At 51.1% G+C, this 12089-nt stretch overlaps 1 protein-coding gene across 1 annotated transcript in view; it reads right to left on the bottom strand.

The window, feature by feature from the left end:
* LOC137416139 (epidermal growth factor receptor kinase substrate 8-like) overlaps positions 1-11650 on the bottom strand; it is a 117692-nt gene extending 106042 nt beyond the window's left edge. Inside the window, exons 1-3 of the mRNA XM_078781586.1 lie at positions 11577-11650; positions 11239-11378; positions 7252-7328 (exon numbers count right to left, since the gene is read on the bottom strand). Coding sequence (XP_078637712.1) covers positions 7252-7328; positions 11239-11371 — 210 coding nt within the window. The 5' untranslated portion in view covers positions 11372-11378; positions 11577-11650. The remainder of the gene's footprint in view (positions 1-7251; positions 7329-11238; positions 11379-11576) is intronic.
* Between the last annotated feature and the right edge of the window lie 439 nt (positions 11651-12089).

Genomic DNA, 12089 nt, shown 5'->3' with positions numbered 1-12089 from the left:
TGTCAACCCGGTCAATTGCCACTTCGGCGCGACGACCGTTGACTTTTTGGGCCACCGCATCACCAAGACCGGGGCCGTGCCGCTGCCGACCAAGGTCGAGGCCATCACCACGTTCCCGCGTCCCCGTTCCATCAAGGCCCTCCAAGAGTTCCTCGGCATGGTGAATTTTTATCACCGATTCGTGCCCCGCGCTGCTCAGCTCATGCGGCCCCTTTACGAGGCCCTCCGGGGCAAGCCAGCCAAGCATGACATTGTTTGGTCCGCGGCCATGGACGCGGCCTTCGCCAGCGCCAAACGGGCCCTCGCCGATGCAACGCTGCTGGCTCACCCGGTGCTCAACGCGCCCATCGCCCTCACTACGGACGCCTCCAACTACGCGGTGGGCGCCGTCCATGAGCAATGGGTGGACGGGGTTTGGCAGCCACTCGCTTTTTTCAGCCGGCAACTCCGGCCAAACGAGTTAAACTACAGCACGTTCGACCGCGAGCTGCTCGGGCTATTCCTGGCCGTTCGCCATTTCCGACACCTCCTGGAGGGCCGCCCGTTCACGGCTTTCGTCGACCACAAGCCGTTGGTCTACGCAATGGCTAAGGTCACGGAGCCGTGGTCGGCCCGCCAGCAGCGCCACCTCTCCGCCGTGTCGGAGTTCACCACGGACATCCGGCACGTCGCCGGCAAAGACAACGCCGTGGCCAACTGTCTTTCTCGGGCCAGCGCGAACGCGGTCCACCTCGGCGTAAACTTCGTGCTCATGGCGGCCGACCAGACCACCGACGCCTCGGTGCAGGCACTCTGTGCGGTGGACACGGGCCTCCGCCTGGCCGACATTCCCTTCGCGGGCACCGTCCTGCTCTGCGACGTATCCCAAGGCCAGCCTCGCCCCATCGTGCCCGTTTCCTGGCAGCGCCGCATCTTCGCCTCCATCCACGTCCTTTCTCACCCGGGCCGGAAAGCTTCTCAGAAGCTGGTGTCGGCGCGTTTCGTCTGGCACGGCCTTCGACGAAACATCCGCGACTGGGCCAACGCCTGCACGGCCTGCCAGCAGGTCAAGGTCCACCGCCACACCCAGGCCCCAGCTGGCACCTTTCGCCGTGCCTGAACGGCGTTTTGACCATGTCCACGTGGACCTGGTGGGTCCCCTGCCCCCCTCGCGGGGGTTCACCCACCTGCTCACCATGGTGGACAGGACCACCAGGTGGCCGGAGGCCGTGCCCCTCGCCTCCACCACCACCGCCGACGTGGCGCAGGCGTTCATCGCCACCTGGGTCGCGCGCTTCGGCGCACCAGCGGACACCTCGTCCGACCGCGGCCCACAGTTCACGTCTGAGCTTTGGGGCGCGGTCGCCCGTTCGTTGGGGGTCACGCTGCACCGCACCACGGCCTACCACCCCCAAGCCAACGGGTTGTGCGAGCGGTTTCACCGCTCCATGAAGGCCGCACTCATGGCCGGCCTTCAGGACGACGGTTGGGCCGACCGGCTGCCGTGGGTCCTTTTGGGCCTTCGCACGGCCCCCAAGGAAGACCTCCAGGCGTCCGCCGCCGAGCTCGTCTACGGCCAGCCGCTCCGCGTCCCGGGCGAATTCGTGCCCGACGCTACCAGTCCCTGGTCCGCCGCTCGCCAGCGCTCGGACCTCCAGGAGGCCGCCCAACGATTTGCCCCCGTGCCGACGTCCCGCCACGGTGGCCCCCAGTCCTACGTCCCCCCGGCGCTTCGCACAGCGGAGTACGTCTTTGTGCGTCATGACGCGCACCGGGGGCCACTCCGGCCGCCGTACGACGGGCCCTTCCGGGTCCTGCGACGGGGCGACAAGTCTTTCATCGTCGACTTCGGCGGCCAGCCGGACCGGATTTCTGTGGACCGCCTCAAACCGGCGCACATGGACGTCGACCGACCACCACGGTTGGCCCTTCCTCGGCGGCGAGGCCACCCCCCGTCCACAGTTCCCCCCGCTCGACCACCCACCACCACGTCGGACCCCTCCCCACGACCCTCCAGGGGTCGCTTCGGCCGGGTCATCCGGACCCCCCCTTAAATTGACCCTGCCGGTGCAGGTCGATTCTGGAGGGGCGTGTGTAGCGGTTACCGCTGGATGCACACAACCGCCTTGCACCGGCCAGAACACGGGCAGACGTGCCTCTCCCGGGCATGCCCGGACTCACTGTTCCCGGGCACGCCCGAACCTCCCGGGCACGCCCGGTCTCGTCTTTCCCGGGCATGCCCACTCTCGCCTTTCCAGGGCTCGCCCAGAGCGTCCGGGCGTGCCCGCTATCGCCTTTTCAGGGCTCGCCCAGAGCGTCCGGGCATGCCCGCTATCGCCTTTCCAGGGCTCGCCCAGAGCGTCCGGGCATGCCCGCTATCGCCTTTCCAGGGCTCGCCCAGAGCGCCCGGGCACGCCCAGCCTCGACTTGCCAGGCCGCAGCCAAACACGCCCGGGCAGGTCCAGACTCGCCTTTCCAAGGCTCGCCCTTGACACCCGGGCAGGCCCGGTATAGCTTTTGCCGGGCAAACTTCCCGACATAAATGTGTATATATATTGCTGCCCGATAAACGGGCTTGTCAGAATACCTGAGCTGTTTTGTTTCAATAAAGCAACTCGGACGAATTCCGTCTTTGGTCGCGTCAATTCTTTCGACTCGCGTTGGAGCGCAGTTCCTTCACCATCAATTATCCAGTGCAAGGACAATGTCGGTAGTTCCAACTGACTGGCTCGAGTTGTAGTTTTCAAGGGAGGCTATCAGGATGGCTGAGAGGGATGCCTCTGATTCATATAGCCCTAGCCTGGAATAGAATCTTGGCCCAGCTACATAATGTCATCCTGGTGTCCGGGCCCAGCTACAAAATCCTGGCCCAGCTACAAAATGTCATCCTGGTGTCCCGGCCCAGCTACAAAATGTCATCCTGGTGTCCCAGCCCATCTACCAAATGTCATCCTGGTGTCCCGGCCCAGCTACAAAATGTCATCCTGGTGTCCCGGCCCAGTTAAAAGATGTCATCCCGGTGTCCCGGCACAGGTTCAAAATGTCATCCTGGTGTCTCGGCCAAACTAGAAAGTGTCATCCTGGTGTCCCGGCCTAGCTACAAAATGTCATTCTGGTGTCCCGGCCCAGCTGCTCAATGCCATCCTGGTGTCCCGGCCCAGCTGCTCAATGCCATCCTGGTGTCCCAGCCCAGCTACAAAATGTCATCCTGGTGTCCCGGTCCAGGTAGAAAATGTCACCCTGGTGTCCCGGCACAACTACAAAATCCTGGCGCAGCTACAAAATGTCATCCTGGTGTCCCGGCACAGCTACAAAATCCTGGCCCAGCTACAAAATATAATCCTGGTGTCCCGGCACAGCTCCGAAATTTCATCCTGGTGTCCCGGCACAGCTACGAAATGTCAACCTGGTGTCCCGGCCCAGCTACCAAATGTCATCCTCGTGTCTCGGTCCAGCTACAAAATGGCATCCTGGTGTCCCGGCACATCTCCGAAATTTCATCCTGGTGTCCCGGCACAGCTACCAAATGTCATCCTCGTGTCTCGGTCCAGCTACAAATGGCATCCTGGTGTCCCGGCACAGCTCCGAAATTTCATCCTGGTGTCCCGGCACAGCTACGATATGTAAACCTGGTGTCCCGGCCCAGCTACCAAATGTCATCCTCGTGTCTCGGTCCAGCTACAAAATGGCATCCTGGTGTCTCGGACCAGCTATAAAGTGTCAGCCTGGTGTCCCGGCACAGCTACAAAATCCTGGCGCAGCTACAAAATGTCATCCTCGTGTCCCGGCACAGCTCCGAAATATCATCCTGCTGTCCCGGCACAGTTCCGAAATGTCATCCTGGTGTCCCGGCACAGCTATGAAATGTCATCCTGGTGTCCCTGCACAGCTACAAAATCCTAGCCCAGCTACAAAATGTCATCCTGGTGTCCCGGCCCGGCTAACGAATGTCATCCTGGTGTCCCGGCACAGCTACGAAATGTCATCCTGGTGTCCCGGCACAGCTACAAAATGTCGTCCTGGTCTCCCGGCCCAGCTACCAAATGTCATCCTGGTGGCCCGGCACAGCTATGAAATGTCATCCTGGTGTCCCTGCACAGCTACAAAATCCTAGCCCAGCTACAAAATGTCGTCCTGGTGTCCTGGCCCGGCCACAAAATGTCATCCTGGTGTCCCTGCCCAGCTACAAAATGTCATCCTGGTGTCCCGGCCCAGCTACAAAATGTCGTCCTGGTCTCCCGGCCCAGCTACCAAATGTCATCCTGGTGTCCCGGCCCAGCTACAAAATGTCATCCTGGTGTCCCGGCCCAGCTACAAAATGTCATCCTGGTGTCCCGGCCAAGCTACCAAATGTCATCCTGGTGTCCCGGCCCGGCTACAAAATGTCATCCTGGTGTCCCGGACGGCTACAAAATGTCATCCTGGTGTCCCGGCCCAGCTATAAAATGTCATCCTGGTGTCCCGGCCCAGCTGCTCAATGTCATCCTGGTGTCCCGGCCCAGCTGATCGATGCCATTCTGGTATCCCAGCCCAGTTACAAAATGTCATCCTGGTGTCCCGGTCAAGCTACAAAATGTCATCCTGGTGTCCCGGCCTAGCTACAAAATGTCATCCTGGTGTCCCGGCCCAGCTACCAAATGTCATCCTGGTGTCCCGGCCCAACTACAAAATGTCATCCTGGTGTCCCGGCCCAGCTACAAAATGTCATCCTGGTGTCCCGGCCCGGCTACAAAATGTCATCCTGGTGTCCCGGCCCAGCTAAAAAATGTCATCCTGGTGTCCCGGCCCAGCTTCAAAATGTCATCCTGGTGTCTCGGTCAAGCTACAAAGTGTCATCCTGGTGTCCCAGCCCAGTTGCAAAATGTCATCCTGGTGTCCCAGCCCAGCTACGAAATGTCATCCTGGTGTCTCTGCCCAGCTACAAAATCCTGGGCCAGCTTCAAGATGTCATCCTGGTGTCTCGGCCCAGCTACAAAATGTCATCCTGGTGTCTGGCCGGCATGGCAATGCATCAATGTGTGTGCCGTCCCTCGAATGGACGTTAAACTGAGTTCTGTCTGGCAGCATTGGTTGGTGGCGTTAAAGATCCCACGGTGTCCTTCACAAAGAGTAGGCAAGCTATCGCGGTCACTCTGAGCAAAATACTAATTGATGCCCTAACCTACAGGGGTGTTGCATCAGTGGTACAGCCCCCAGTTGTACCCCATCCACGCCCCCAGCCAATGATGCTTCTCACAGTCTTGTGCTGCATAATAAAGAAGAAGAAGGTTTCAAGCATCAAGTCCTAGGTCAAATACTGTTGGTGATTTAAAGGAAATGCCTTTCAGTTCTCGATGTCTCGATCATATTTCACACCAGAAATTCATCCTTTATGGAGTAATTAGGGCTATTATAGACCAGGAATGATTCTAGTGATCTACACTCGACCGGTAAAAAATTTGAACTCGGTTTAGAATACCAGCTGAAAGGTTTACCATTGGTGTATCAGACTCTGGGATTATTAAAATCCAGACAAAGATACCATAATGTAGTCTATAAAAGACTGCCCCCTTAGTGGCCTACTGCAGGTCAGGTCAGGTATGGGAGCATGCGCCGGAGCAGCACGTAGCCACATCCACTCTCCGAAGGTACTCCAGGGGCCCCGTCTGGCCATCCCCCAGGCTGAAGCCTGGCCCATCCCTATCTCCTTGAGATGCCGATCAACCTGCTGCAACCACGAGGCACGCGGTCGGCCCGTTGGCTTCCTCCACTCATGAGGCTCCCTTGCTGAGAGTATCTGGTGAGCAGGATCAGCATCAGGAAAAGGAGCCACATGTCCATACAGCCGCAGCTGACGCTCACGGACCATACAGGTAACAAATCTCATCTGTCTCTCTCAGCAAACACTCATTGGACACAAAGTCCGACCAGCGATAGCCAAGGATTCTCCGAAAAGACTTGGTTTCAAAGGAGTTAAGTCTCATTCTCTGGCCCTGGCAAGGATCCAGTCTCACATCCGTAGAGCAAGACTGGAAGCAACAAGGACTTAAAGACTCTGACTTTCGTCCTCCTGCATAGATACCGACAGCGCCACACCCCATGATCCAGTGAATCCATGACTCCCCAGGCCCGACCCAGACGTCTATCAACCTCTGGCTCACAACATGCGGAGACATGAATAACACTGCCAAGGTAAGTGAATCTCTCCATGACCTCAACATCCTCACCACAAACAGGCACAGACAAGACAGCAGCATCCAAGATGTCATTGAAAGCCTGGATCTTGGTTTTGACCCAGGAAATCCGTAGTCCCAGTGGCTCCGCCTCCTCATTCAGTGCCTGGAGGGCCCCCGTAAGGATATCCAGAGTCTCCGCAAAGATGACTGCATCATCTGAGAAATCAAGGGCAAAGATATTGACACTCCCAAACGATGCACCGCAGCCTGACCTCTATGACATCCTCCCCAGAATCCAGTCCATACAAGCGCTGAAGAGTGTGGGAGCCAGTACACACCCCTGCCGAACTCCAGTAACAACTGGAAATACGTCAGAGATGGAGACACCACACCTCACAGCATTCTCAGTACCAGAGCATAGCTCAGAGATCAGATTGATCAGCGTTTGTGGCACCCCCATGAAGACCAAGAATCCTCCAGATGGCATCCCGATTCACCGAATCAAACACTTTGCGGAGATCAATATAAGCTGCAAGCAGCCCCTGGCGAAACTCTCATTTGCGTTCGGTGAGAACCCCAAGCGCAAGGATATGGTCAACCGTTGACCTATTTGGTGTAAAGCCCGACTGCTCTGGGAGCTGGTGGTCAAGCAGATGGTGGTGAACCCTCTCAAGAATGATCCAAGCAAAGACCTTGCCCGGCACCGAGAATAGCGTGACCCCTCGGTAGTTGTTGCAGTCCTGGTGATCACCCTTCCCTTTCTAGAGGGGGACAACAAGGCGCTTCTTCCAGTCAGTTGGGATGATGCCTGTGCTCCAAACAGAGCACAGAACGGCATGCAACGACTCAAATACAGCATTTCCACCAGCTTTGCGAAGCTCAGCATGGATGCCACAAATCCAAGGAGATTTGCCCCCTTTCAGCCGATTCACCACCACCTGTGTTTCCACAAGTGAAGGTGGTTCACAGTTAATTGTGGGCCTACTACAAAAAATGGCGTTTGTCAGGAATCAGGTCCTTGAAGCAGACAGCTCAGTTATAACTCCATAAAGTGAGCTTTTCTGCTGCCATTAATGTGTAGTTTTCATGTTGGATTAGCTGGAGAAACGATACTCACCACATTACTATGAACATTCTTCTCTGTTGTCTCATTTTCTTGTTGTGACTCATGGTTCTCCTCTTGTGTGTTAAAGTCTATTAGGATCCGAAGAGACACAAACATAGGGAGACAGTCAGAAGAGGACTTAGGAAGAAATGTGCTGTGCTTTTTGTACACGTGACTAGGATATGTATAAAATTCTGATCGCTGTTTACTAGTCACCCCGCATGCATAACGCAAAGCGGGAGGGGTGGTGGGGGGAATGGCTTAATTCTGTCTGTGTCTGTGTTCGTATGATCGAGGAAATACTTAATTTCAATGGAATTTCACATTTTGAACACTGTCGAACACGAATCGGCTGCAGTTTATTGGTGCTTTGTCTCTAAATTTGGCAAAATTGTACGGCATCTCGTCTCGTGCATGCCAGCTCAATGCGGTATAGCAATTTGTCTGTCTGTCTGTCTGTCTGGCAGTCCAATGGAATTGAATATCGCTCCAAACAGGAATCTTACTGTTTTAAGGACGTCATAAAGGACACAAATACAGGCATGAAGAACTAATGTAACATGTTAGCTAAGGTGGTGTAAAAGACGCTGCATCATCAGCGGTAAAATTCCGATTCAATAGTTTGTTTTATTTTTTTCTGCAACCTTCAAAACTTTAATGTAATTTCGATTGAATTCTACATTTTGAACACTGCCAAACATAAATCGCCGTGTTTACAGTTACAAAAATCTTCGGTTTAGCAGTAGTTTATCAAAATTGTACGCCTTCTGGACCAATGAAATTTGCCGCTCGCGCTCTCAGGGTGGGGGTGCATCGATATTCAGACAAAATGGCGGAGCTCAGGGATGCGACGCCTGAGCTAACTTTTTCCAAATAAAAATGAAGGGGATAACCGTTCCCTTGTCATTTTTCTCAAGACTATCCAGGGTAAGGTGTGCTCTGAACTCTCTCTAGTTGATGATAATTATTAAATTGTCATATGGGACTACTAGTACCCGACTGCAAAGCCGCAATGAGCCGGCGAAGCCAAAGCCTCTTGCCACTATTTTACCCATCACTATGGCATCAGTAGGTTAGGTAGTTGGTAGTAGGTAGGTGTAGTAGGTACCGTACCTAGTTCAAAATGACACCATTTGCATTCTGGATGAGATTAAAATTTATAGAATTTACTTCTTGATTAATTCGGTGAATTCCGTCTCAACTTCGGATATTTCCGGCCGTGAAAAACTATCCCATACGGCCGCGAGATTTCTAAAAAAATAATTCTTCATCAATTTTAGAATAATTGACGCCGTTTTCAGCGTCCGATACACGGTAAAAAGCTTTTTTGAAATATTTTTTCAAATGCTCGAATCTCATTGGTTCCGGTAATTGGTGACTATTTTCGTTGAAGATAACCAGGGCCCGTGTGGGCCCGTGGAACGAGGTTGGTCTTAAAGTATTTTAATTACAAATTGGAGGTGCATAAGATGGTGAATTAAACAAAGATGGGTGAAACAAACTCCTATTGAACTTTTTCGCAATTTTTTTATGCATACTTCCGCATCCGGAAGATGGCGGCCTCCATTGAGTGATTTGGTTTTTGAAATATTTTTTCAAATGCTCGAATCTCATTGGTTCTGTTGTTTGGTGACGATTTTCGTTGAAGATAACCAGGCCCGTGCGGGCCGAGGTTGGTCTGAAAGTATTTTAATTACAAATTAGAGGTGCATAAGATTGTGAATCAAAAAAAGACGGGTGAAACAAACTCCTATTGAACTTTTTTCAATTTGTTATGCATACTTCTGCATCCGCAAGATGGCGATCTCCATTGAGCGATTTGGTGCGTCAAAGCTTCGAAATTCTCAAGGGATCCAGCAAAATCTGGCTTTTCAACATAATACGTATGCGTTCATTCACAACACCGGCTTCGCAGGCTACTAGTACCCGACTGCAAAGCCGCAATGAGCCGGCGAAGCCAAAGCCCCTTGCCACTATTTTACTCATCACTGTGGCATCAGTAGGTTAGGTAGTTGGTAGTAGGTAGGTGTAGTAGGTACCATACCTAGTTCAAAATGACACCATTTGCATTCTGGATGAGATTAAAATTTATAAAATTTACTTCTTGATTAATTCGGTGAATTCCGTCTCAACTCGGATATTTCCGGCCGTGAAAAACTATTCCCTACGGCCACGAGCTTTCTAAAAAAAATAATTCTTCATCAATTTTAGAATATTTGACGCCGTTTTCAGCGTCCGAAATGTGGTAAAAAGCTTTTTTGAAATATTTTTTCAAATGCTCGAATCTCATTGGTTCCGGTAATTGGTGACGATTTTCGTTGAAGATAACCAGGGCCCGTGTGGGCCAGGGGAACGAGGTTGGTCTTAAAGTATTTTAATTACAAATTAGAGGTGCATAAGAATGTGAATCAAACAAAGACGGGTGAAACAAACTCCTATTGAACTTTTTCGCAATTTTTTTTATGCATACTTCCGCATCCGGAAGATGGCGGCCTACATTGAGTGATTTGGTTTTTGAAATATTTTTTCAAATGCTCGAATCTCATTGGTTCCGATGTTTGGTGATGATTTTCGTTGAAGATAGCCAGGGCCCGTGCGGGCCAAGGTTGGTCTTAAAGTATTTTAATTACAAATTAGAGGTGCATAAGATTGTGAATCAAAAAAAGACGGGTGAAACAAACTCCTATTGAACTTTTTTCAATTTGTTATGCATACTTCCGCATCCGCAAGATGGCGGCCTCCATTGAGCGATTTGGTGCGTCAAACCTTCGAAATTCTCAAGGGATCCAGCAAAAGCTGGCTTTTCAACATAATACGTACGCGTTCATTGACAACACCGGCTTTGCCGGCTACTAGTACCGACTGCAAAGCCGCAATGAGCCGGCAAAGCCAAAGCCTCTTGCCACTATTTTACCCATCACTATGGCATCAGTAGGTTAGGTAGTTCGTTGTAGGTAGGTGTAGTAGGTACCTTACGTAGTTCAAAATGACACCATTTGCATTCTGGATGAGATTAAAATTTATAAAATTTCCTTCTTGATTAATTCGGTGAATTCCGTCTCAACTTCGGATATTTCCGGCCGTGAAAAACTATTCCCTACGGCCGCGAGATTTCTAAAAAATAATTCTTCGTCAATTTTAGAATATTTGACGCCGTTTTCAGCCTCCGAAGCGCGGTACCGGTAATAAGCTTTTTTGAAATATTTTTTCAAATGCTCGAATCTCATTGGTTCCGGTGTTAGGTGAAGATTTTCGTTGAAGATAACCAGGGCCTGGGGAACGAGGTTGATCTTAAAGTATTTTATTTACAAATTAGAGGTGCATAAGATTGTGAATCAAAAAAAGACAGGTGAAACAAGCTCCTATTGAACTTTTTCGCAATTTTTTATGCATACTTCCGCATCCGCAAGATGGCGGCCTCCATGGAGCGATTTGGTGTGTCAAAGCTTCGAAATTCTCAAAGGATTCAACAAAATCTGGCTTTTCAACATAATACATACGCGTTCATTCACAACACCGGCTTCGCCGGCTATTAGGGTTAAAAGAACACCCTACAGAGAAAGGAAAAGAGTTATAGAAAGAGAAGAAGGTGGTTATCTTACTATAATTCACCAAATGTCCGTCTGTCTGTCTGTAAGTCTGTCCATTCCCAGGTACCGCAAAAACGGCTGAACCGATCGCAACGATATTTTGGGTGGGTAATCCTGGGACCCCCTGGAGTAAAATAGACTATATTGTTTTTCCAATTTCAGCTTTGGTCTCCAGCATTTTCAGCTTTTGTCTCCAGCATTTTCAGGTTTGGACTCCCGCCTAACGTTATTGTCCCGAGTACCGCAAAAACGGCTGCACCGATCGCAACGATACACCTCCATGCCCGTGGTATTCCCACGGGTGACCCCACTTGTCTTTAAAATAAGACACTGTAAAGGTTTGAAAAAATATCATTGGATATTCAAACACAGACGCAAGCAAACAATATGAAGCATTTGCCGAAAGTACCAGAATCTCCCTGTACGGCAGCAAAGGCCGTCCATGCCGCCACCCGACTTTTCACGTCCACCGGACTGATACTACCAGGAAGTTGTGGATTTGCGGCTGTCAGACTTTCCTGCTGTTTGCGCATCTTCTCCATGTTCACCCTGAACTCAACATCAAACAAACGCTCAACAGGGTCACCAGCTTCACAGGCCCTAAGCCAAGCGGAATCGGCTCCACTTTATCGCCAATTTCATGCAAACATTGTATACAACTAATCTGAATCTTTGGCAGTTAAGCTTTGTAAGGGCAGCATCAGATAAAGAGCTTCCTTATTCGACATAGACCCTCGCACTCCATACCTCAATGTCTCCAGTCGTTTATGCTTTACACCCTCCTTGATGTCAGTGATGGCACTATCGATGTCGTTCTTGATGAGCTCAGCCTGTAGAACAGAGGGATGAAGATTTGCCTGAAGTCGACAAATGAACAACATTGATGGTTCTGTTCTGCATGGGTGTGAAGATAAATATGTCAATGTACAAATATCTAGCCATTGCAACCATTTGCTCACGTGTACATGCAAGTCGATTGTCAGTGTCTTTCGGTGTCTCCTGCAATCGAGTTCACTTTATGCGTGCAGCAGATGAACTGCTGCTACCTGTATTAGTCATGTTCCGCTTTGGCATCTTTGAATGAATATGAACCATAAATTACAGAACTATCCTTACTATAATTTACGGAACAGTGTTTGTTTGTTACTTGGCAAAAAAATAAATAAATAATTTTTGCAAGTATGTTGATCACTCCGGTTTGTGTGTTTGTTTGTCTGTCCACTCACTTATACTTGCCTACAGGTCACAATTTAAAACCGA

Source organism: Myxine glutinosa, chromosome 1, assembly GCF_964187855.1.
Source record: "Myxine glutinosa chromosome 1, kmMyxGlut1.1, whole genome shotgun sequence".
Taxonomy (NCBI): Eukaryota; Metazoa; Chordata; class Myxini; order Myxiniformes; family Myxinidae; genus Myxine; species Myxine glutinosa.
The sequence above is the reverse complement of the archived record's forward strand: the minus strand, read 5'-3'. Positions and strand labels throughout refer to the sequence as shown.